Source organism: Salvia splendens, chromosome 5, assembly GCF_004379255.2.
Source record: "Salvia splendens isolate huo1 chromosome 5, SspV2, whole genome shotgun sequence".
In the NCBI taxonomy this organism is placed as follows: domain Eukaryota; kingdom Viridiplantae; phylum Streptophyta; class Magnoliopsida; order Lamiales; family Lamiaceae; genus Salvia; species Salvia splendens.
In genome coordinates this window covers 6,883,248-6,908,005 of record NC_056036.1, presented here as the reverse complement: position 1 = coordinate 6,908,005, position 24,758 = coordinate 6,883,248, and the positions used below count along the sequence as shown (strand labels likewise).

Here is a 24,758-nt window from a genome sequence, read left to right as displayed (position 1 = left end):
GTCTTCTCTATTCATCTTATTGGGCTGCTCTATTTACATTAATTTAATAATACTAATAAATGTGAGTAATAAAGAAGTGAAAACATTCTTTTTTTTTCTGTATCAAAACATAGATTTTGACATTGTAATTTTGGGGATCGAGATCTGCTATGGCGAACCCACCTGCGGCGAAGGGGAAGTGGAACAACCTGCCCAAATACGCTTCTCTCTTATACTTCGTCCTTATCATTTTTCAGGTTCCCCTTTTCAGGTACCTTTTCTGCACCAAAAATTGCATTTTTCCAATTTCAGTTTTGTTTTCGATTGTTGCTTGCGAAGATTGGATTTTTAGATTCAAGTCGACTTATCTTTTGAGCATCAGAAATTAGCTCAATTTGTAGCTTGAACTTGCGGAGTAGTATTTTGAAGTTTTTTAGTTTTGTTTTGAGATCTGGGCAGTTATCACTTCGCACTGTGTGATCGTAGAATTTTGTGGAAATCATATTTCTGTGTCTTTCTGCTTTATTTGTTGTATAACGAAGGTCTAACCTTGTTGCTTGTTTAGTACTATATGTTAGATTTTGATTATGTTGTGCTGATTGCACAGTTTGTTAATCAAGATGTACATCCATCAAGACGGTTATCATGAAATTGCTTTTTATGTATGATTTCTAGTGTGCTAATATGATAAATGAAGTAATTTGTGGTAAATGTAGTTATGGCTGGAATTAGTTGTAACTGGTGAATGTACTCTACTTCTGATTTGGACTTTCAACTCCGTAAAACTTTACGTACGGAGTTGACGTTTTAAGTTGTTGCTGGCTCAATTTTGTTCACCATTAGCTGCATAAAGCTAATGTATTATCCTTGCACAGCACTTGGAACCTCACTGTGTGTGCTTGTGGTAATACTGAAAAACTAACATGAACTAATGTTTGACATTTTTAAGCATTCGGGCCAACCTCTTTTTGTGTTGAAATTTGTGCTTTGGAGTTGGAATTGCATCATCCTAACTAGGAAATGTGTTTGATATTTCATATTTTCATTTGGCAATCCTAATAATTTTCTTACTTGTTTGTGCTGGATAACTAAGATTTGACTTAGTATTGCTTGATTAGGAGATCATATAAGCTGAAGAAGGAGCTGGTAGAAGCTAGGTTTCGACAGTTCTTTTGCAAGTGTTCAACTTGTTCGATTAGATTACTTATTTGATAAAGTTGTAGACATTTAGTGAATGAATGTGTTCTACTTCTAATTGGGAACGGTAGCTTCTTTCTATAAATTTGCCCATTCTTAATCCACATTTTGAAGAAAGAAGTTGAACCTTGTGCTGCTATTTGATAAATGTGAGCATATAAGTTCTAAACGTGATTGTTTCTGCTTGGTTTTGATAAATTTATAGAATAAGAAAAACTATAAATACCATCAAGTCATAATACTCCTAACCATCTTATTTATCTTGCTTTTTGTTGCATGTTTATATTATTTCTCAGGGTCCAATGTCGATCTGGCATGTGCACGACACCTATTCACGTGACAGCCTCACAGCTGATTTCTAGCGAAATCTTTCCTCTTCCAGTGGTAAAGGCTCTTCTCTACCCTGGAGCTATTGTGAACAGCCTCACGACTGACATGACTTTCCCAAGTTGGAATAATCTGTTAAGCATCTATAACTTGACCGACATTAAGGAAGCTTCTGCTGAAGTCGACCTACAACGATTAGAGGTATGTGTTGCCGCTCTTTTCCCTCACCTTGTTTCTTCCACACTTAATAATCAAGCTTACAGTCGTTTGTTTTACTACATGCTACACTCTTTTAAGAGTTTTTTGCTCTCCTTAGGTTCTTGCCGGAAGTTACTTTTGTGTCGCTGGTTCTCTCGTTGGTCTCCTAAAACAGGGAAGGATGAACATGTTTGGGACTCTTTTAGTCATCTGGGGTCTTCTCAAGGAAGGCATTCTTGGAAAGCCACCAAACACAGATCCAAAAAAGGCAGTATTCGTGTACCCGACAATGATGATAGCTTTGCTTTGCGCTTTCTTATCGGTGAAGTACAACCTAAAGAAAGCCGCAGCCCGAACCACCGCGACTCAACCAGCAGCGAAGCCTCTGAAAAGCTCCTCGAAAGCCAAGCTAAAATGATCTGGCCATAAAGAAAGCAGCAGCCCGAATCACCACGACTCAACCAGCAGCGAAGCCTCTAAAGAGCTATTCGAAAGCCAAGCTAAAATGATCTGGCCCCTATATTGGATGTTGTCTCACACTTTCTTATTTCTCATGTATGGTGCATCAATGAACTCAGTTTTGTTGTATATGACCATTTTCTTGCCTCATTTAATTTCCAAAGCCCTTTCAATTTAAAAGTGTGGTTCAAATAGGCCTAGATAACTACATTACTGGTTATTATTATTGTTTAATGGTGAGCTCTCTAGTGATATAAGTTGTAAATAAATTAATGATCTTTAAAAAACTTGTCATAAATGTAAATGAGATATTTTTATGGATCTATTTTTATGAGATAAGAGGGAATAGTGTAAAATGATGATCCAAAAAAGAAAGAGGCCTAAATAACTCCATTACCTACAATTTGCACATATTCATAAATAGTAAGAAAAACAAAAACCATTCAAGCAGAAGGGCAAAGATGAGAGATTTGTGAAAAGGAGCTCCAAATGGCTGGAGAAATTTGAGAAAGAATTCTATCAGTTACATCTCATATTTAAACCCCAAAAAATTGTAACACAAACAACAAAAAGAGGACGATGCAAAACAACTGAAAACTACAAAAACATCTTCTACGGTTCAGCCAACTACACAGTAATCATACAGACATCTGCTTTCTTCATCGATCTCTTTTTATTTTTGTTCTTTTTTTACCTTCTGCGGAACTATCCTACCACCTTTTCCCCATTTACAGATACACAGATTTCCATTTCTTCTTTTTCTTTTTTTCCTTTTTGAAACCTTTCTCCCCAGATGGGTTGATTGATTTTGATTTTCTGAGTAATGCAGTGTGAAAAATATCCTATACCTTCCTGGTTCAGTATATAACAACTCGGAGGAGCCCAGGTTGCGGCTCTGAAAAGTCGAGACCCTCCTCCTCCAGCAAGTAGCGCTGAACAGCAGTCGGGAGTCTAGCAGGCGTGCGCGTTCCCCTAGTGTGGTGACCAGTTCCTACGCATATGTAGACCAGCAATCTTTGATCCATCGACCTAGCTGCGTTCCTCATCACTGCCAGCTCACGCTTGAGGACATGAATAGCTTCACTCACATGTAGACCGTGCAGATCGATCATCTGTTCCCTCCCGTTCGTCGGAATGTCCGAATTCCTGCAAAAATAAAAGATGAAGGATGGATAATACAAGCAAGGATCAACAGAGAACAAGATAATATTCGGGTTTTGTAGCAATGGGTAGCTCTCATATGGTCGAAGAACGCAAACCTCTGGCGAAAAATAGATTCTTGTGCTTTCCCATGAGATGCTTTCATCTGCATATTGTGCAGCTGTCCCTTAATGCTCAATTCCTTGGCCAAGGCCTTGTTACCAACGAGGTACGCTTGTCGTGCCTAATCTCACATTAAATATGTCAGATGAGATCAACAACGGAAGTAAAATGTGATCATGATTTATATAAAAGCTTCAAAAATGAAATATAAACTCCTTAGTTAATTAGCATTTTCAGAAAGTTCCTACTGTGTGGGAGAAAGTGAAAGAAGCTGAGTTGTGATGGGTTCATAAGAACTGACAACATTCGGTTCCACAACAGATACAAGTACAACTAAGAGTATAAATAGATAGATCTAATGCACCCCCCCTCCCCAAACAGAAAAGATGAACCTTGGGAAGAAGAGCACAATTGAAAATGTAGTCGACTGCACAAGTTTCCACAACTCGAGCTCCCGTCTATGGAAGTATACAGCCATACAAAACAAATGCCTCTTGCACCCCTAGTTCACACATAAATACTCAAGGAATAGTAAGTACTTAGCATATTTATTTATATTCATCAAGACACGTAACAAAAGGGTATAACTTTGTTTTTCCAATTTTTTTTCTTTATTTGACTTCCAGCCTTTAGACTGCAGACAAGACATACCTGCTCAAAGTATACATTGGGCACACGTGCATGATCACGAGCTTCCTCCCGCATTTCAGAGTACATGTTTGCTGCCACGTCAATAACGTTAAAGCATATAGTATACTTGTAGAATGCTGAATGCATGCTCCTAGAATTAAAAATATTAAAAAGCAAGTAAAAGCAACATTTCCTATGAACATTACCGACTGCATCTCCAGTTTCAAGCCAGACAGGAGATGAGCGAGCTGATCCCCGGCTTTGTAACCTATCACCATAAATGCCCCTCCCCTGGCCACTGTTGTATGAATTTGCCAGTACGTGAGAGCTTCGACTCGATCCAATGCTTGCATCTGAAGACCCATTTCTCTCGTATTTCCACATGCTAGAATCTTGAGGAGCCATTTTCCTGACAGCCGAAGCAAAATCCGTAGCGCCTCTTGATGGAACAAAGGAATTGGATCTGAACAGCAATGAGCCTTGCTTTTCTGGAGAGCGATAGGGGCTGCCATTTTGGGGAATACCTAAATCGTTTTGACAATCTCTCACAGAGAGCGCAGGAAAATCCATTGAATTAAGATTTGGAGCAGATACAGTTTTTGAAGTAAGAGTCTGATTTAAGCCACCATCAACCTGAAGCTGTAAAAAACAAGGTAATATACACTTAATTCTAAAGAGTTTAATGCATCAATTATAGATATCACAAATATTTTCAAGTACTAAATTACCATTTGACACTTATATCCAACACATTATGTTGGAAATGATGAGAATAAACTTATAAATGTTTTAAACAAAAATTGGTAGGCTAAGAATGCCAAACAAAACATCCATGGCAAATCAAAAGTTGTTTGAAACCAATGCCAACAAAAGTATCATACCTCTAGCTGAGTAAGCATCTCAATTGTTAGGTTTAAATCGCCTCCGTTTGCAAAATAAACCTCTGCAAGACTTTCAGCTGCGAAACCAGGGAATTGTGAAGCCAGGAACTCTAGAGGGCCCACATCTGAATTATCTAGCATTAATTGCTCACTTGACATATCAGCTAGAAGACCATGTCTTGGATTCCCATCAGTCCCTTCTCTTGCAAGAAGCTGATCGTTGCTGACAATCTGTTGGTCCCAAGGCTTAGAGAGAGATGAATGATAACTTGTTGGTGACAGGTATTCTCCATAAGATGAAACTGGATATCTCAGCTGTTCGGCATGACTGTTTCCATTAACAGGGCGAGGAGATAATCCTTGTTGTTCCTTCAACATAAAACCACTACATATTGAAGAAGAATATCTTGGACCTTCGTTAGCATCAGTCAAAGATAGGCCTGAAAATGATAGGTTATTGATCCCTTGATTATCATCAATACCCATGACCTTAAAGTCGGGAGTAATATCATCTGGGAGCTGATTGCGCCAGTATTGCTGGGCTTCGTCATCGGAATTGTTCGAGACTGATGACTCTGTTCTGTCTAATATTCCTTTCCCTGGGCCAGAAGCTGCGGACGTAACAAATTTTGAGGATCCCTCTGCATTGTTAGAGCCAGCTACAGGTGATCTCAGAGCAAAAGGAACAAATTCTGTGGCGTTGGGGTTCAAAGTTAATTTTGAAGCACCAAGGTTTTTGTCACCAGAAGAAGCTCCCTTTCCCGACAAGTACATCGTATTAGTACCACACTAGTGTTTCAGATAGGCAGAAAAAGGTTATACACTTAAAAGAGATAAGAAACGAAATGTCTTGATGGAACAACCAAAGCCGCAGTACTGAATGTGGATCACCCAAATCCTGCATATGAATTCAGCCATCCAAATTAGCAAGTTTTATGAATTATGACTTACAAGATTCACACTTTCCCGTCTTTTGGGAACCACCAAAGCAGAAAAAAAAACAAACAAACAATGATTCTATAATACGTTCAACGACATGTGAATAACAAGGATCCATGTTGCGACACAGTTTTTAATTAATTAGCACAAACCAAGATTTACTGTAAAAAATTTACAGAATTTTGAAATGAAAGTCAAAGAAAAAATAATTTTAATACAATGAACCGTAACAACCGCACAAGCATCCAATGAAGATCAGTTATGTTCCCTTTTTCGAGAGGCAAGAATAAACACAAACATACACAGATGACTACACATAAAAAATCACACACAAAAATAGTAACCAAACACGGTTAAACATTCTTACAGAAAAAAAAAAGACAATAATGACACTATCAACTGCACAAAATTGATTTCCTTTTCATCTACAAAAAGCAAACACATTCATCATCAGTCATAACTCATAATCGTCCATACGCACACTCACACCCACAACAAACAATACTAACCTTAAATTTCGCTAAAATTCCAAAAAAAACAGCAAATAAAACAAGATCAAGCGCAAATAATCGGAAACAACGGCTTTGAACTTCAATCAGAAAACTTATCACCATAGATCTCTCAGAATCCGAGCCCTACAACGAAGGAGATGACAAAATACACTATCCAAACAGAATCAACGCATCAAACAAGATCTAGGTTTGTATCTGAATATACCTTTGCGCAGGCCTGTGGTAAAGGAAACCATGTCGAATGCATCCATAACCACACGAGAGTAAAAGGATGAGATTCGTAGAGATTCCGAGCTTTAAAAGACTGAAATTTAGAAAGCAGTTAGGCCTAAAATATCAGTATTGATCGGAAAACAGTAGTCGATACCCTTTTTTTGCAATTATTTTTGCAGATTGTTGAGGGCTGAGGCTGTGAACTGAGCCAAGGGAGAAGAGGGTGTCTCTCTCTCTATCTTTCTATCTCCAATTCAGGCTTTTCATTCTCTCTCTTCTTACCATCTTCCTTCAATATTATTCCTTTTTTGCCCTTTGCCTTTTCATTTTCTTTTTCATTTTCAGTTTTGCTTCAACTAAATTTAAGCGCAACTTTATTAGGTTTCGTCGTTTTCTCTTCTCTATAAAATAACTACACTCTCAATATAAAACAATTATTTTCCTTCAAAATAATGGAGTAATTCTTAAATCCAAAAAGCAGTAGTCATTTTATAAATTTTTAGATCATCTATAAAAGTTAATTATCATTTGTTTTTTAAAAATGAATTAACACTTAAAAATAGAAGTTATTATTGAAAGCTGATAAATTTATTGATACAAGAAACATGTTTTTAACTCGAATAATTTAGAACACTATCATGACATAATACATGATTTAGATTTTAGTAGTATGAGACTACATGAGTACATATTGCACGTGATAAGGTCCCTTTGCGTATTTTATTAAAGAAATTATCATTTTAGAGTAATTTTATTATGTTGCCTTTTAATCATTCATTTTCATATAAATATCTATCAGCTATTCAATTAAACCGTAATTTCTACTTAAATTTGCCATTGTTTCACGAGACAGATACATGGAAGTTAGTATTTTTAAATTTATAATACCGGTTGACAATTCAGCATGTCGTGGAAGTGAGATTTATACTTTGTTTTAATCCATATCATTGTCACATCAGTATCATTTCATTGAATGAGATAATAGTCAGAAAATTATTTTTATTGTATAATTGCAGTTATGCAAAGCTATGGTTTAATTCACAAATTTAAAAATTATGAAATTAATAAAAATTAACTAAAATTATATTTAAATGAGAATTTTGTCAATTATTTATGTACTACCATTAGACAACAAATTCAATTCGTGGACCAATTTTAAGAGTGAGAAAACGACATGCGACTTTATATGTGAAGTGGCTTTAATTTCAACAAATAAATCTTGTGTGGGTCATAAGTGCAGGCATTCACTCCGAAGTTTAAAAATAGTTTATATACTTGTTTGAGGCATAAATATCCCACCCAATTCTTATAGACGCCACTATGTGAAAGATTTAAATTAAAACATCAAATACTCCATCCGTCCCATAAAAATATGGGTAATGGGAATGTCACGGGAATTAAGACAAAATTGGTAAAGTAAGAGAAATGAGGTGAATGATAGTATGGTAAAGTAAGAGATGAGAGAATAATTATAGTTAAAGTAGTGTTAGTGGATAATGAGACTTATATTATTAAATTGATATAACTTTTCAAAAATGGAATGCACATATTTTTGTGGGAAACGGACCAACATGTAAAGTGCACATATTTTTATGGGATGGAGGGAGTGTAGATCTCTTTGGCTCCTTATTACGGTTACAAACTCGCTATCAATATCGCCGATAGCATATTTTAGCTTAGGTGTACCTAGAAGTTGAATGATACGAGCATAGTGGCAAAAGAGTGAGCAGGGAGTCGAGGACGACAGTCTCGGCCTCTGGAGTTGAGAACGACAGCCGGCCAGAGGCCGAGACTGTCGATGCGCAACCACCATCGCCAGCGCACGAGGAGCCTATGGCGTTGCGGATCCAACGTCGCGCGCACCGACCCAAATATCTTCAGGATTACTCCTAGACCATGCAAGGCACGCCCTTATATATTTTTGCTATTTGTTTTATTTAATTGTTAATGCTATTTTCTTTTAAAATTGAGTCGGGCCTTAAGCCCAATTCAGGTTTTCTTTGCAATTGTTTCTCGAATTGATTAGGAGGTCAAACCGCATGGGTTAGATCTAAATATCGCTTTTGCTTGAACAGTCTACAAAAAATCTAATAATCATATTATTTTTCTCCTTCTCGTTTTCACGCTATTGGTTTCTCTCAAAACCCTTGCTATCTATCTTGATTCTTTCGTCGGAAATTGCAAATTAGTCACGTTACTGTTTGAGCGATCACGACACAACCTATCAATGAAACAACTATTTTTAAAAGAACATAAAGAAAAACAACGACTAGAATGTGAGAGTCATAATTGAAAAGTTGATTCTTCACTTTTTTTCTCACATTCAAAATCATGCATGAGACTTTCATTCACATGGCTCCTTAACAATAAAAGAAAGAAACTCATATTCTTTTATTTTTCATTACCAATAACGAAAATTGGCATCAAGTAGACCATATATCCAAATGAACGAAAATACAATCCTCACGTTTATCGAATTTTAACCAAAAGCTTCTTGCAATAGAAATATTTTGTGAATCGAATTTTGCACTTAGACTACCATATCTGATATCTCAATATATTTCATTATTCTAAACTTATTGGTTGTAGTAGACTCATCAGAATAATGGTGGTGGCACCACACGTTCAAAGCATGTGGGCTTCATAGCTTTGGTTTTTCGGGTTTGGCCCGTGGGCCCATCATAATTGTTTAATCTAATTAGCTCAGACAGTCGAAATTTACTTTGTCAACTGTTAGGCCATTAACACACATAAGTCATAAGTCAAGCCATAACTATGTCACATCACTATTCCGCTTATATTATGTGCCATGTCACAATTCAAACAATGTCATGATTCTCATGTCATAAATCACACTTTTCTTCCATCCCATCATAAGCGACTCACTTTACTTTTTAGAATGTTCCATCATAAATGAGTCATTTTCATTTTAAGCAAAAAATTATCTCTCTTACTTTATTTTCTCACCTATTTTTTTTCGTTTCACTCCTCTATTTTCACTCTCTCAAACTTTCCCCTTTGCACTTTAACTCTTTAAAGTAATTCCTTAAATCTTGTGTCAAAAGAAGTGATTCGATTATGACGGGACAAAGAGAGTAGAATTTAATTATTTTATTTTATTTTGTAATTATTGTTCAATTTCACATATTTCTTACTACTTTATGTATATAATTAAAATAAACAATTCAAAAGTATTAATTAAATTAAAATTACTACATAGTTTAATTTTTTGAAAACATCATTACTAGAGATAAAATAAAGTTCAATACGTTAGTTTAGAAATAGTATATATGAATTGTGATTGTTTGATGTTGAATTAATCGACAAACAATGATTGAAATAAAAAATAGTACTAATAAATACTATACTAATTTCAGAATTTTATAGATATTGAGTTGTGGTTCAGCCCAGCACCCTGCAACACAACGTCTGATCCAGACCGCTACAGAATCGCTGACTCATAGTCCGGACTTGCACTACTGTCCCACTAAAAATAAAAAGTTATCCCATTAATAATGAAACGGTTACTAAAGTGGAAACAATATTATCTTTATTTTTGTTTCTCTATTACTTTACTCTTTTTACATTAACTCACAAAACAATACTGCATAAAAACTCGTGCCGAAAATCAAATATTTCATATTTATTGGAACGGAGGGAGTATTAAATAAATAGTAGGCTAGGGCCAAAAAAAAAAGCTAAAAAAATTGGACTACATTTGAATTGCATAATGAGAACATCCATTTTCGACTTTTTTGTTAAGTGCTCAACTAAAAATGTATTGAGTGGGTACTTTTACTACTAAAACTACTACTATAAATTATAGCCATTCGAATTTAGTGGACTACAAAACACATTTTAGTCTCTTTTTAAAATAATTTTGACGTGGATTGGATTGGAGAAATCACAGTATAAAATTAACAATGTTTTTCGTAGTAGTATGCTTTTACTGAACATATTTTGAATTTATTAGGTGGTGACCTCGCTAATGTCAACCCGGGAATAGTCAATATTAGAATATTCTTAGACAATTAGACATATTTGAAAATTTAAAGATTTATTGAAATTAATTTATTATAAAAAAGATTAAGTATGTTTAGTGTTATAATTTGAATTATTAAAATATGAATTTATTTCAATGGTGCATCAAGCTATTTGATACGCATGTTATTGCATGAATGATTACTTTGATGTCATGTCCCCAATCAATGTGTTATTATTCTGAGTCTATAATAAGTTTTTTATACTCATAAATTAATAATGACCTGCTACTGATTAAAAATAAAACTAATATATATAGTAGGATCGGAGTAGTAATTAACCCTTATATAAAATCAAAATTTGTGAATTTCTTAATAATTAACTCTTATATACAAGGACAAAAATAAAACTAAAAAGTTAAAATTCTTTTTTAAACGTTACCATGAATAAAAAAGTCAAAGCAATAGGTAAACAAATAGTAGTACTAATCATTTGATTCATTTATTTCTCGACCTAACAAAGACTTAATATTCAACAATGATATACTTTTTATATCACCTAATGTTTTATTAATTTACTCATTCAATTCTCACGTAATCATGTTCATAATAACATCACAAACTATATATCGATCAAGATTTCATCAATACTCAACTTTACACAACGGTGGAGCTAAGTGGAGTAAAAAAATCAATCAATTTCACTGTCGATTCATGAGAGTCGAAAAACTCTATTAAATTCGTTTTTATCATTGATCGCCGAATCGCCTCTGCCTTCCTAAGTCAGCGACAATCTTTTTTACGGCATCCGACTACACAAATTTTGTTTATTGGATCCGCCATTGACTCAATTTGCAATTTTTTTTTACTACAATTAATGCTACATTTGTTTACACAAGAGGTCAAATTTGAATCATTTGATACCAAATGAATAACCAGCCCACAGATAGGGAGCAGGGGATGGCGCTGTAGCAGATCCAGGCTCGTTTAGGACAGCAGTGAAAACACTGGGGCAAAAAAGCAGATTTTCACCGTTGCTTTATCCAATCATTGATAATGGCATTGGCAGCTTCTGTCCGATTATATTAAACACAAATCACATTTCCTTTTCCTTCACACACACCTCATGGCAGCAATGGTGAAGGGAAATCCATAAAAACCCTATTTTTATTTTCCTCTAATTTCTACTCAGAGAGCCAAAAAGGGCTCCCTGAAATGTATGTGAGATTGAAGCGTCTGATCATTGGCGGAGAGATTGTTGTAGAAGAGAGTGAGTGGGAAAAGGAGAGATAAATAAAGATCAAGAATCATTCAAGATTCAACCAGCCACCATAAATTCATGCAGGTAAAGATCCATAAATCCCTCCATTTATTGTTTTCCATTTGAATTGAAAAAAAATAAGTAGAAAAGATTGTTTTTTTTAATTCCCAGTTTCCGTTGAGCATTAATTCCGGCGTGTATATATACAAATATCTGTTTTAGCCGTTAGTTTTCTCTTCTCTACCAACAGAAATCTTCAATGGAGAACTGTTCAAAGCCAAAACAAGCAATAGCAACAACTGTGTTGAAAGCAACTGAGCTCGCATTTGCAAAATGCGAGTGTTGTGGCCTCACAGAGGAATGCACGGAGGAATACATAAAGCGCGTTTGTGAGCGATTTTCGGGGCGTTGGATTTGCGGGCTCTGCTCTGAAGCAGTGAAGGATGAGGTGATGAGATCAGGGAAAGGGATTGGGAATGAAGAAGCTCTGAATCAGCACATGAGTTTCTGCAGGAAATTCAAGAATCTGAGCCCTCCAAAGAGTCCAAGTGATGATGAGCTCATCTCCGCTGTCAAGCACCTGCTGTTCAAGAGCTTGGATTCGCCCCGATCCAGTCCGGTCAAGAGCCGGGGTATGATCCGGTTGGAGAGCTGTTTATCTGCTCTTGATTCTTGAGAGACAGCTTTGAAGGTAGAAATTGGTTGCTTTATTTGTTCTTGAATTTGGAGACTGGCTGCTATTGCAAAATGTTTGAGATATGTTAGGATTTAGTTGTTTGTAGTTGGTTGAAGAATGTTTTCATTCCATTTGTTTCAAGTTAATTGAACTGACTGATTCATTTGCAAATCTGTTTTGTGCTCCAGATTGATTTGATCTCTTACTAACAGAAGCAAGAAAATGAATGCTCTTAATCTGATACTGGTTTTCTGGTTTGTTCTCAATATTTCTGAAAGCCCTTTAGCTGACATAGATTTAAATGAGTTAAGCTTGTAGTAATACTCCTAATTGAATTCTTTCCTGCGTTGGATCGATACAAAAACTGGAAAAAGATGGTTGTGTAAATATCTAGTTTCATGTTTGGTGGGGTTGAGCTGGAGATTTAGAGCCATGAATGATACCTTATGTTTTTGCTTTGTTCTGTTCTATTAAGTTTTATGATATATTTAAAAAGTTTTATGATATATTAAAAAAAAATTATAATGTCAGGATTGATGCTGGGAGTAGTTTTTAGCAACCACAGTGGAAATATCGAATAGTGAACCCAACAGTATATTGATACCAGATAAATCTGTTACTACTACTTTCTGTCCATTTCTGATTTTCATGGCTGGGGAAAATTATCAGAAATATACAAAAAAAAAAAACTGTCCACAATATTTTTGGCATAATTTAAAGTATATACTGTGGGAGTCGGTTACTTGCGCTAATAATGAAAACGGATATCGAAAAGGGATGTGGTAAGCAAAAATTCTAATGCCTCCAATTTTCCAACTCAAATTTATATTTTCATGTGGACATCGTTACTGCAATAGAATGCGAGATTGAAACACAATATCGAACAAATGTATCTACAATATGAGACTGAAACACGATATCAAACAGATGTATCAACTGACAATTTTTAGACATCTCAATGTCTACTAAAGAAGATAAAACCAACGATTCAAGCAAACTAAGTTCTTGACAACATAAGAAAATGGGTAGCACAGCAATGCTTCCAGAAATATGGCTGGTACAGTTGCCACTAGTTATACATGCAGTTAGAAAGCGGCTGCAGAGACGATCATAAACGAAACTTGTTTAGTGTGTCAAATTAGTTCACCTGAGAGAGAACAATCGTGCAGAATCCCCTTCACATGGAAGGCAGACACAGTACCTCCGTTGCTCCTGGTCAATTATCTTCTGCAAAAGAATAGAATCTCTAATTCAAATATGTGCACATAGCAGTGGCCAAGAACTGAACTGCTATTGCTAGCCCTCAGTTTTCAGTGAAACTAATTCACTATCCTGTTGCTGGCCTCTCGGCCTCAAATTCCTAGGAAGCAATCTTCTAAACCTGTCAGGAAACCTGTAAAATTGCATGAACAACAGAAATTGTATGAGTTTACAGTGGTAAGGCACAGAAGCATGGCCAAAACATATGAAAATACAGTACGAAACAACACATTTGTAGGGAAGACAAAAGATCAACTGAATTGATTATCTAATGAGTTATAATTATCCAGGATAGTTAAGGATTTAATTTTGGGGAAGGGGGTTTTTCCATTTTTACTTTCATGTCTTTCCGGCAGTCACTATGTCAAAAGGATGCTATGTTTGGGAGACTATAAACAGAACAAGATGCAGTGCGGGTGATCAATTGAAAGATTTTGACAGTTATGACTTACAGATCAAATCTTTCATAAATGGCCCTCCGCACTGAAGAGTTGAGACCATAGGCTATCGAGTTGAAAAGGCCCTTATACAAGTATCAGGAAGAGAGAGTTTAATAGAGGACGGAGAGAGTAGACTCTCATGAGAAGTTTTATGAGTGTTTTTATGAGTGTCGGAGATTTACCATAAGTGCAGCCATGCCAACATCAAGAACAGAAAGCCAAAAGATCTTATGACCTGGTTCGATAAAGTCGTGCATACGGTTAATCGTGCCGAAGAACCATGATCCAATTAGAATAAGTGGATAGTAGCCCCATCGATTCAGTGCCTGTCAAGGAATGCAAGGGAAAAATGAGAACACTGTGCACCCAGAAGTATTTTCTTCTTTAAATGCACATTCAGCCATACAGTATACATCTGCTTTTAATAATCAGAAGTAGTGACTGTATTATAATAAGTATGACAGAATAACGAATTCACTTGGAGTGGGTACGTATTTGGACATTTTTCCATGAAAAAGTAAACAGACATAAAAACATGTCTAAGATCCAAGGTGCTCAAAGTATGGGACATTAACAATATTATTTATTCTATATATGGTATACAAGGTACGGTACTGAGATCTGGTATACATCCATGTGAATAATATACTTGATAACTAGGCAATGGGCATGTATTTTATCTAGCTTGTTCCCAGTTTTTCTTCCACCAATAAGCTAACGGAAGATATTTTACCTTCATATCTGGTCGTGCATCTGATTGATAACCACGCTCTGACATTCCCACTGCCATCTGTAAAAACAAGTCATAGCATCAACATGGGTTCATTCATCCAAACAGGGAACATGTATGCCTCAGTCAATCCCACAAGCATAAAGATAACGCATGAGAAAAGAAGAATACAGGTTACTACATACACGAGTGGCATTTTTTAACATGCGTATCACTTGAAAATAGGTGAAGCCATTGAAAAGAATTGCACCCCACAGCGGTGCATAAAATGTTATAAATTGGACCACCTGCAGGTGCAAAATAAGAGTTAGAGATGACTATGTGGGCTAAAAGAATAAAAAAGTGTCATCTAAATACCAGATTCATTTTATAACAAAGTAACAATTCTTATAAACATAGTTGACTGTGAGATCATAAAACAGATTCTTTATTGACAGATTTCATAATGATTCACATAATGTTATCACACAGACACACACCAGCACCATATTTGGGTTTCATTATCCAGAACAAAGATTACATATGAATCATGATTTATGAAAGAAAACACAAATGCTAGCATGCATCAATATTAACAATTTGAAGTCATAATCAGTTGCAACTGGAAAACATGCCAAGTTCACTCCAATTCCAGCAAGAAACCCTTAACCCAGTTTATTCAGTGCAACTGGAAAACATGCCAAGTTCCTGTAAACCCAAACAAAATCTTGCATTGCATGGTAAACGTGCAAAATGAATAGGGGTCAGATTGAGATTAGAGCATACTAATGTTAATTCACTCCTATTTATAATAAAAATATTATTCAGATTTCACAAATAAAAAAAGGAAAAATACTTATTTCAATATCATGTTTTCTATTATTGTTTTAAGCATATTCCAGATGTATCATAAAACAAACAAAATATGAAAACAAATCCATAAACTAATGGTAATGCAGCATACTAACGAGAAGAAATCAAAGTAAAAATGGTATCATGGATAAAGCCTTATATACTTGCCTGTCCTGTGAGCCCTCTTTGTGCCCAACACCAAGCACCAACATGGCTTATATGACCATGATGGTGATTGCCAATAGAACGAATTACTGTCATAACAACAGAAGTTCCTGGAACATTCATTCACTCCAATTAGCCCGAGACAAAAGATACAAAAGCACAGAATCCTAGTAGTACTAGTACTCCACTATATAAGAAATAGACTAGGAAATGCTGTTACATATAAAGCATACCCCAAACATACAAATGAAACATCGGCTCTAAATCCTCCACATCAGTTTTATGTCTAACAACTGTTCGGTGCAGAGTGAAAGCAATTGTAGTGGTCCACAGGAAAGAAGCAACACAGAAAAAATGTGTCGCGTAGCCTTGAGCATAACAAAAGTATCCTTTTGAAGGATCCCTGCATATAACACATTCATTTTAACAACTAAAATGGGACAATCTTCATCCGTTTTATGGAGGATGGAAAAAATTGACTGCCAGAAGAAAATAAGAGAAGTCATTACCCAATGATGCTGAAGAAACTGCAGAACATGTCCTGCACCAGAAATTAATAATTAACTTGGCATTTTATTTCGTATACACAAGAAGATTAAGATGAAGAATCAAGAAAGCTGAAAATTCACAAATAATGCCCACCAATTGCACTGTAATGTGGAATTTTTAGGAAAAGCACCAAATAGAACAAAATGGATCTCGTACTGAAAACATCATATATTTATTGATCAAACATCAACTGAACACTATTGTAATGTTAGTTATAAACAGAGCTGTGACATTACACAAAGAGGAACATTAAGAATAATAGATACACATGAATCCCTAGCAATATCAGTGAACAAATTTCCATTCAGTTTTGCAGCAAAAACACTAGTGTAACCTTAATTGGGCTGAAATTTCAAGCAAATACCTTAAATAGTTCAATTTCAATTTCATTAACAATGTGCAGAACATATCATATTCAACCGAAAACACAACACCTCGAGACCACAAAAACATAAAACCTTGCATCGAGCTAAAATTAATACTAGTAATAAGCTAAATTGATGCTGTTCGTACTACTAAAAGCAATTACTATAACCGAAACTAGCGAAAGAGTAACGCAACCTAATTTTAAGGGAAGAATAGTAAATAGTAGATCACAAATAACAAAATGAGCAGGAACACTTACGGAGAGAGCGAGGAAGAACACGAGCTTGAAGGAAAACTTGCGGAGCTCCTTGAAGAGTAAATAGCACAGGACTATGAAGCCGGAACCGACGAGCGAGAGGCTAGAGGCGCCGCTGTTGATTGCGGTCAATATACCGCGCTCCGCGGCCGTCAAGTTACCAGTAACAGCCTGCGCCGACGCCATTGCATCAGTCACTCGATCTCAGATAAAAATCTAAGAACTAAATCGGAAAACCTCCAGCATTCCACAATCTGCTTTCTCGTCAGTTTCAATTTTCATAACATCTTCTTCAGTAAGCCAAGAGTAAAGGGGAAATCGATTTCAAAAGAAATATAGATAAATTTAATAATACTGATTGCCTAATCACCAAGACGCTTTGGCCGAGTGGTTAAGGCGTGTGCCTGCTAAGTACATGGGGTTTCCCCGCGAGAGTTCGAATCTCTCAGGCGTCGTAATTTTTTTAATATCTCATTTGAAAAAATATGTGAAGGTCATTTGATTTTGATTTATTTGTTTGATACTGTATTAATTTTTTTTAAGTAATAGTACCAATTTCTTTATCAATCCAGGATATTGGTATTTATTTCCAACCTTGTTCAATTTTTGTCTCTATATTAGTACAATGTAATTTGTACTACCAAACATTTTTTGGAACTAAAAAATACTCCCCAATACTCCTACTTGAAATAATACCCTATCGATAAGGACAATGATGGAGCTCCGAGACTCGATTATATTAAATCAAACAATGGCATATTGCATTGAGTGTGTGTATAGTATATGTTACTAATAATAATTTTTATTTATTTTTTCTTTTGATAGAGATTTAAAATAATGACCAGTTTATTTAACTAATATTTTTTTCTTACCAATTAGTACATTATTTTACCTATTTAACAAGTATATATATACTATTATTATTAAAAAATTAACATCATGAATATTTGACATGTTTGCTGTCGAGTCCTTTGGCATTTTATTATTCTAAGCATCTTCTTTATTTTTATCAAAGTTCACATTTCGTCTGTCATGCATCATCATTTAGCATCTTTATGAGTATTCTTTGTTCAATTCCCATGACAATGTTAATCAAGTTCGTCAGTATTTAGCAGGCTTTAAGTATTTCTACACGATATATGGAAATCTGAGAACACTAGCGGACAGTAGCGGATCCAGAAATATTATATTGGAGGTACGATAAATAGTTACACGAAAGATTTAACAACTAATCAATTTTTTTTATTCTATTATCCCAATCATTTTTTTTCAATGAATCACTTCATTATATATAAAAATAAAATTATTTTTTATTCTTATTACTTGAAAAATATTACTACTATTTAAAATGCAGGTTCTTATATATTTATTTAACACAAACGTTATTTTGGTTTAATTTTTTTTTAATATTTTAACCAAAACAAAATACATAATATTTTATGTATAATCCCCAAATATGAGCATAATTAAAAGTCATAAATTATAAAAATTATATCCAATTATATATACTTTAGTTATTGGGTATGAAACAAATGAGAGAACAAATTATTTGGAGTATTATATTCAATCATATCCATACGTAACAGCTGTAAATTGATAACAAATTAAAACAGAAATATAGATATCAAAAGCAAAATAGCAGAAAAATGGACTTGGGGGGACTCGAAACCTAGGTCTAGGCTATAACATATCAGCATTATACCACTGGGCTATTAGCTATTTTGGGGGTACACTCGTACCCCTTGTTCTTAACTAGATCCGCCACTGCTAGCGGATGTAGAATATATCTTTCGGAATGAGAGTTTTCCTAAACTTTAGTACTCCATAGTTTTAATCTCTATTTGTCCTCTTCGAAAAAAATACTCCGAAGAATAACTTGTAAAGGGAAAAGAGAGTAAAAGGGTTGGAATTACGAATTTTGGTCTGGAAATATCAACCGCCAATATACAACAATACAAAATATAAATACTAGTAGGTGGTGTTCGGTTTCCAAGATAAAATAGTACCAAAATATAATCTAAGATTGAGTTGTGAGATTATTTTAGTCATAGGGGGTTAGCTATGACTAATTATCCCATGATTATCCATCTAGGATTGAGTCGTGAGATTGAATCTTTTGAACCAAACACACTACAAATTTAATCCGGATACAATCTAGCAAACCGAACACCCCGTAGTAGTTTATTTCATTCACCTAACTAAAACCATTACCCGCATACGCATTAACACTAACACAGCATGGTTCCCTTCTGTCTCAGCTTCGTCTCAGTCTACGGCAGCTTCCTCCGCCGCTGCCTCGCCTCCGCCGGTCTCTCTTCTCAAAGCATAGACATAGACATAGACACCGCCACCACCATCACCTTTTGGGGACCCTCCGCCTCCACCAAACCTCCGCTCATCCTCCTCCACGGCTTCGGCCCTCACGGCATCTGGCAATGGCGGCCGCAGATCTGTTTCTTTTCCCGCCAATTCAGCGTCTACGTTCCCGATTTACTCTTCTTCGGCGGCTCCACCACCGAATCCGCCGACAGGTCCGAGATTTTTCAGGCGACTTCCATTGCTAAACTCATGGAGAAGCTAGGGATTAGCAGGTGATAGCTAAATCCCCAATTCTCCGAATTTCATCGTGTCAAATTACACTAATTAGGTTAATTAATTTGATATGCAATTGGATTATTCATGAATTTTGAGATGTGAATTCACGAAGGTATTCCGTAGTCGGCACGAGCTACGGTGGACTGGTTGCGTACCGCATGGCGTCGATGTGGCCGGAGAGGGTGGAGAAGGTGGTGATCGCGAGCTCCGCGGCGAATATGCGGCGGAGGGATCATGTGGAGCTGATGAAGAGAGCGAAAGTGGAGAAGGTTGACGATTTGTTGCTGCCTAGCTCCGCCTCACAGCTGCGGAAGTTACTTGGTTTGTCCGTTTTCCGGCGACTGTTTATGCCGGATTTCATCCTCAACGATTTCATCGACGTGAGTAAAATCTGATTTATTCATTTGAATTTGCTAACAAAATCTATCATTAAGATGATATCTCAACACTTCATCAAATATTCTTAGTTCTTCATAAATTATTCTTCGTCACATTATGCATGTTTGGTTCAAGTCAGTTGCTAATATTCAATTACCCTATATGTGACTGCGTGAGTTAGAAAATTTCATAATTTCACAATTAATTATAAGAAGATATGATATGTCGTGAAATTCAATGTTATCTGAAATTTATAACTAGCGGATGATCAACTATATCATATTTTTAGATAGATTTCATTTCCATTAAACTGTTTGTTATTGGAATAAAACTGAAAAAAAAAGTGAGTAGCTAGATTGTAGTTGGAAATTACTACCTGCTCAAATTAATGATACATGAATAAATTTTTTATTCAACTACTTTTCTCTTAAATAGTCAAATTATTAGGTGATCTAATTTGACTTCGTTCCAGAAAGAACCAACCACTAGTCCTTACAAAAACTATGAGTACTCATGATATTAATATAAATATCTAGTAAGTATATCATTATTATTTACTATCAATAATATTTTTCTTAATATATTAATTTCCTTCTTTTACGGGACGAATGATTGTAAAAATAATAAAACGTTTGGAAATGGCTCCAGAAATTGTATAGCGAAAATAGGGAGGAGAAGCTGGAACTCTTGAAAGGATTAACTCTTGGACAGGATGATACTGGAACAATTTGCCCCCTCTCTCAGGTACACGTAATTATAATATGGAGTAGTATATATCGAGCAAAATGTCATGTTATATTTCCTAATTAGTGAGTATCATTTGTATGCATGTTGTTCTCATTTATTCTACATTGGCATACATTAAAATCATCATTAATTTTCCAAATTAAATAAAAATAAAAGATGTATTATTTATCCAGTTTCTTTATAACTTAAAAAAATGAATAAAGAACAAATCGTGATTTTGTTTTCATGCTTTTGAAAAAATTAATGATTTGGTATTAGTATCAGTATGGATAGGTATCACGTAAAGTAAAGTATGTAGCGTAACATTTTTTATTTTTGATATGATTCCATGATGGTAATTATACTTGTTTGATGAAATGCGCAGAAAGTTTTGATTGTGTGGGGAGAGCATGACAAGATATTTTTACTTGAGAAAGCGGTTGAGCTCGAGAAGTACGTCACGTAATAATATTTGCGAATTAGTATATAATTTACTCAAATTTATGTTGCAAGATGGAGTATATAATTATAACATATATTGGTTCTTACGTAAATGCAGATTGGTAGGTGAAAATGCGAGATTAGAAGTTATACACAACACATCGCACGTTCCCCAACTTGAAGACTCGGGGCAGTTCAACAACATTGTCAATAATTTCTTACGTGACATTTCATGATTTTCTCATTTCACAATATCTAATAGTAGTACTATATATTGGATATGACCTAACTCTTTAGTCGTTAAAAATAAACGTGAACTCAACGCATTGGGTTTACATTTTTAATTCAATTTGCGTGTTGTATATGATGATCATAATCTTGAAATTATTTGAGCTGCAGTGAAAAATATTAATCAGGAGATTGTTTTGGTTAGCACATTAGTCGAATCAGTGTTTCTTGTACAAATTGATTTGGCCCACAACTAGAAAATGGGGGAAATGTAACATACCAAAAAATGAATGTTAAATTAACGTAGTGCATAAATTTCTCATTATAAATTAATATAGGTGCATTGTGATTGATCATGGTCATTAGAGAAAAAATTCCCTAGTCCATGTACACCACATGGCAATCTTATTTGGTACGCCTCACTAATAAAATCTTGCCAAATGGAAATGTGTAGTATACATGGCCAAGTGATTATAAGGCATAATATGATGTTTTAAGGAAACTTTTATAATTCCCATATTTAATATATACAACCATAGAGTAGTGATCTAGGGCAAGTGCTCATTAAGCACATAACTAGAGAACAAATCACAGCCACAAGATCAAGAAAATCAAGGGCTAATATTAATACATGTGATTTTTGAATTTAAAGGAAAAATTAGTTCCATCTATCACAAATTTACTTCACAATAACAAGGCGGGGTATAATGGTCATTGCACAGAAAAAATTAGATTACCACCACTGTCAAAAAAATGGATAGCAGTAGCAGTAACACACTATGACGGAGATCTACACCGTCCCTTGCGACTCTCACCACGTCTGCACCACTGTCACCGCTACCGCTCCCACCGCCGCAACTCCTCTCTCGTGGTGGGGCTAGGCGTCCTGTGGTGGGTCCCCGCCCGCGCCGCCACGCTCTAGCTCTGCGTGCTGCCCAACTGCCTCATCTTCCAGCTGTACCACGCCCCCCGCCGTGCTCTGCCGCTTCCTCGTCGACCCCGACGTGATCCTGGTGGGGCTGTGGAACCACAGCGACGCGGCGATGCTGATGCGCTCGAGGTGGGGGAGCTTGTGGATGTGCGGGAGCCGGCGCACGAGCTGAGGGGGTGCCGGCTGGGGGCGTCGATGGGGGAGCTGGCGGATGAGGTTTTGGGGATTTACGGGATGGGGAAGGATAATGCTGTGGGAAGGAGCGACTGGGAGGATGAGGATCTCACGTGGGAGCAGGTCGAGTATGCGTGCCATGATGTGTTTCTTTCTTATTTGATCTCTATAATCATGGATTAAGTAACAAATGTTTGTTGCAAGGAGCACCTGATTACCAAAATCACCATCGATACCATACTTCCAGTAGCTACTTTAGGATTTATGAGATTGCAATTCAGTCAAATGAATCAAAAGACTTGTACAAATAATGCTAAAAGTTATGTGTTTTGTAAACAACAGTGAAGTAAAATAATGCTAATAGTGATGTGTTTTGTAAACAACAGTGAAGTAAAATAATGGTAAGAGTGATGTGTTTTGTAAACAACAGTGAAGTAAAATAATGCTAAGAGTGATATGTTTTGTAAACAAAATTGAAGTAAAATAATGGTAAGAGTGATGTGTTTGTAAACAACAGTGAAGTAAAAATCATGCTAAGAGTGAAGTGTTTTGTAAACAACAGTGAAGTAAAATCATGCTAAGAGTGATGTGTTTTGTAAACAACAGTGAAATAAGATCATGCTAAGAGTGATGTGTTTTGTAAACAAGAGTGAAGTAAAATCAGAATAAGAGTGATGTGTTTTGTAAACAAGAGTGAAGTAAAATTAGAATAAAAGTGATGTGCTTTGTAAACAAGAGTGAAGTAAAATCACAATAAGAGTGATGTGTTTTGTAAACAAGAGTGAAGTAAAATCACAATAAGAGTGATGTGTTTTGTAAACAAAAGTGAAGTAAAATCAGAATAAGAGTGATGTATTTTGTAAACAAGAGTGAAGTAAAATCAGAATAAGAGTGATGTGTTTTGTAAACAAGAGTGAAGTAAAATCAGAATAAGAGTGATGTGTTTTGTAAACAAGAGTGAAATAAAATCAGAATAAGAGTGATGTGTTTTGTAAACAAGAGTGAAGTAAAATCAGAATAAGAGTGATGTGTTTTGTAAATAAGAGTGAAGTAAAATTAGAATAAAAGTGATGTGCTTTGTAAACAAGAGTGAAGTAAAATCACAATAAGAGTGATGTGTTTTGTAAACAAGAGTGAAGTAAAATCAGAATAAGAGTGATGTGTTTTGTAAACAAGAGTGAAGTAAAATTAGAATAAGAGTGATGTGTTTTCTTCTCTCTACATCTTTTTTTTTCTCTTTAGACATCTTTAATTTTCATCTGATTTTGGTAAAACCCAATAAAAATGGTAGATGTGTGTAGTATGTGTGGCGATATGGGGTTCCCAGACAAGCTCTTCCACTGCTCAAAGTGCCGCAACCGCTTCCAGCACTCGTATGTTTCTCTCTCTCTTCATCTTATGCATTAATTTACTACCTTTTGATTGGAGATTTCTTCCTTATTTACATGTATATATAATTAATTTATTAATAATAATCGGAGAAGAAATGGAATCCACAGCTACTGCAGTAATTACTACAGCGAATATGCGGAGCCAATTGAGATTTGCGATTGGTGTCAATGCGAGAAAAGGAACCAATCATCATCATCAAGGAATAATCAAGGAACCAATCATCATCATCATCATCAGCAGCAGCAGCTGCGACGGCTCCGGCGCGGTCCGCGGCGACGGATGGAAGTAGAATTTCTTGTCCGCGATCGCCCCATCCTCCTCGTTGATGGCCGGCGTCACCGGGCTCAGCATCAGCGCCGGAAAATACAGGAGGCTCGGCGACAGAATCCCAGCGATTTCGAATCCGCCCATTTCAGATCGCGCCCTCCTCCCTACTTATCATATTGTAATTTCCAAAATTACCCTTGGCCTATTTTATATTATTAAAATAAATAATATTTATTCCATTAAGATGGGTGGCTGAGATTTGTTCTCTAGTTATACACTTAAGATTAGTTATATCTTCGCTAACCTACAACCATATGTACACACAATACGTTAAATTATTAATTAATTGTTCATTTCTATTAAAAAAGTCGTCTGCCATTCAAGTAAATATATTCTTCACTATATTTATAATTTATTGATTATATCTTTCTATAATTTTTATCTTCATTATTTTATAATTATTTTTACCGTTAAGTAACTATAAATTAAAGACAACATATTTATGACTAGTAAA

The 24,758-nt window shown here is 35.6% G+C and overlaps 5 protein-coding genes and 1 non-coding gene across 12 annotated transcripts; 4 read left to right on the top strand and 2 right to left on the bottom strand.

The window, feature by feature from the left end:
- Positions 1–24: 24 nt before the first annotated feature.
- Positions 25–2,340, top strand: LOC121805673. Its single transcript, XM_042205619.1, has 3 exons — positions 25–250; positions 1,473–1,704; positions 1,820–2,340. Exons 1-3 carry the CDS (start codon positions 150–152, stop codon positions 2,117–2,119), a joined length of 633 nt encoding a protein of 210 aa, XP_042061553.1. The 5' UTR covers positions 25–149; the 3' UTR covers positions 2,120–2,340.
- A 289-nt stretch (positions 2,341–2,629) lies between these two features.
- Positions 2,630–6,905, bottom strand: LOC121804456 (polyadenylate-binding protein-interacting protein 7-like). 5 transcript variants are annotated; one of them, XR_006051155.1, is made up of 7 exons: positions 6,591–6,887; positions 4,935–5,832; positions 4,260–4,692; positions 4,075–4,145; positions 3,816–3,925; positions 3,420–3,544; positions 3,165–3,306 (listed from the first exon to the last, which is right to left on the bottom strand). XR_006051155.1 is itself a non-coding variant. In XM_042204010.1 (6 exons), exons 3-6 carry the CDS (start codon positions 5,706–5,708, stop codon positions 3,018–3,020), a joined length of 1,806 nt encoding a protein of 601 aa, XP_042059944.1. In that variant the 5' UTR covers positions 5,709–5,832; positions 6,591–6,689; positions 6,753–6,905; the 3' UTR covers positions 2,630–3,017. The 5 variants fall into 5 exon arrangements, 3 of the variants coding, with proteins under 3 accessions (XP_042059944.1, XP_042059945.1, XP_042059943.1); XM_042204010.1 differs by lacking the exon at positions 3,816–3,925 and having other exon boundaries at positions 2,630–3,306; positions 4,075–4,692; positions 6,591–6,689; positions 6,753–6,905; XM_042204011.1 differs by lacking the exon at positions 3,816–3,925 and having other exon boundaries at positions 2,630–3,306; positions 6,591–6,881.
- A 4,746-nt stretch (positions 6,906–11,651) lies between these two features.
- Positions 11,652–12,686, top strand: LOC121802620. The gene is made up of 2 exons (XM_042202299.1): positions 11,652–11,923; positions 12,090–12,686. The coding sequence occupies exons 1-2, from the start codon at positions 11,918–11,920 to the stop codon at positions 12,513–12,515; spliced, it is 432 nt and encodes a 143-aa protein (XP_042058233.1). The 5' UTR covers positions 11,652–11,917; the 3' UTR covers positions 12,516–12,686.
- A 678-nt stretch (positions 12,687–13,364) lies between these two features.
- On the bottom strand, positions 13,365–17,425 carry LOC121805188 (G-protein coupled receptor 1-like). 2 transcript variants are annotated; one of them, XR_006051309.1, is made up of 10 exons: positions 17,116–17,425; positions 16,451–16,482; positions 16,175–16,344; positions 15,945–16,051; positions 15,131–15,232; positions 14,949–15,005; positions 14,398–14,541; positions 14,228–14,298; positions 13,717–13,908; positions 13,365–13,611 (listed from the first exon to the last, which is right to left on the bottom strand). XR_006051309.1 is itself a non-coding variant. In XM_042204978.1 (9 exons), exons 1-9 carry the CDS (start codon positions 17,296–17,298, stop codon positions 13,812–13,814), a joined length of 963 nt encoding a protein of 320 aa, XP_042060912.1. In that variant the 5' UTR covers positions 17,299–17,425; the 3' UTR covers positions 13,365–13,811. The 2 variants fall into 2 exon arrangements, 1 of the variants encoding a protein (XP_042060912.1); XM_042204978.1 differs by having other exon boundaries at positions 13,365–13,908.
- A 60-nt stretch (positions 17,426–17,485) lies between these two features.
- TRNAS-GCU lies at positions 17,486–17,567 on the top strand. The gene has a single exon. It is a non-coding gene; the product is annotated as a tRNA-Ser (tRNA).
- A 1,780-nt stretch (positions 17,568–19,347) lies between these two features.
- On the top strand, positions 19,348–21,670 carry LOC121803200 (2-hydroxymuconate semialdehyde hydrolase-like). Of its 2 annotated transcripts, none has more exons than XM_042202898.1 (5): positions 19,348–19,703; positions 19,820–20,087; positions 20,734–20,829; positions 21,197–21,264; positions 21,371–21,670. In XM_042202898.1, the coding sequence occupies exons 1-5, from the start codon at positions 19,351–19,353 to the stop codon at positions 21,486–21,488; spliced, it is 903 nt and encodes a 300-aa protein (XP_042058832.1). In that variant the 5' UTR covers positions 19,348–19,350; the 3' UTR covers positions 21,489–21,670. The 2 variants fall into 2 exon arrangements, with proteins under 2 accessions (XP_042058832.1, XP_042058831.1); XM_042202897.1 differs by having other exon boundaries at positions 21,197–21,273.
- Positions 21,671–24,758: the final 3,088 nt, after the last annotated feature.

What these genes read in the sequence shown, in the direction of transcription:
- LOC121805673 (XM_042205619.1), top strand. Translation starts at nt 150, where the DNA reads ATGGCGAACCCACCTGCGGCGAAGGGGAAGTGGAACAACCTGCCCAAA. An exon ending in TTTCAGGTTCCCCTTTTCAG is followed by an intron (nt 251 to 1,472) that starts GTACCTTTTCTG and finishes ATTATTTCTCAG; the next exon opens with GGTCCAATGTCGATCTGGCA. An exon ending in TCGACCTACAACGATTAGAG is followed by an intron (nt 1,705 to 1,819) that starts GTATGTGTTGCC and finishes TGCTCTCCTTAG; the next exon opens with GTTCTTGCCGGAAGTTACTT.
- LOC121804456 (XM_042204010.1), bottom strand. Translation starts at nt 5,708, where the DNA reads ATGTACTTGTCGGGAAAGGGAGCTTCTTCTGGTGACAAAAACCTTGGT. An exon ending in CCAATGTATACTTTGAGCAG is followed by an intron (nt 3,545 to 4,074) that starts GTATGTCTTGTC and finishes ATGTGAGATTAG; the next exon opens with GCACGACAAGCGTACCTCGT. An exon ending in GAATCTATTTTTCGCCAGAG is followed by an intron (nt 3,307 to 3,419) that starts GTTTGCGTTCTT and finishes TTATTTTTGCAG; the next exon opens with GAATTCGGACATTCCGACGA.
- LOC121805188 (XM_042204978.1), bottom strand. Translation starts at nt 17,298, where the DNA reads ATGGCGTCGGCGCAGGCTGTTACTGGTAACTTGACGGCCGCGGAGCGC. An exon ending in TTGGCATGGCTGCACTTATG is followed by an intron (nt 14,299 to 14,397) that starts GTAAATCTCCGA and finishes TACTTGTATAAG; the next exon opens with GGCCTTTTCAACTCGATAGC. An exon ending in ATTTATGAAAGATTTGATCT is followed by an intron (nt 13,909 to 14,227) that starts GTAAGTCATAAC and finishes GCAATTTTACAG; the next exon opens with GTTTCCTGACAGGTTTAGAA.
- LOC121803200 (XM_042202897.1), top strand. Translation starts at nt 19,351, where the DNA reads ATGGTTCCCTTCTGTCTCAGCTTCGTCTCAGTCTACGGCAGCTTCCTC. An exon ending in GAGAAGCTAGGGATTAGCAG is followed by an intron (nt 19,704 to 19,819) that starts GTGATAGCTAAA and finishes GAATTCACGAAG; the next exon opens with GTATTCCGTAGTCGGCACGA. An exon ending in GAGCTCGAGAAGTACGTCAC is followed by an intron (nt 21,274 to 21,370) that starts GTAATAATATTT and finishes ACGTAAATGCAG; the next exon opens with ATTGGTAGGTGAAAATGCGA.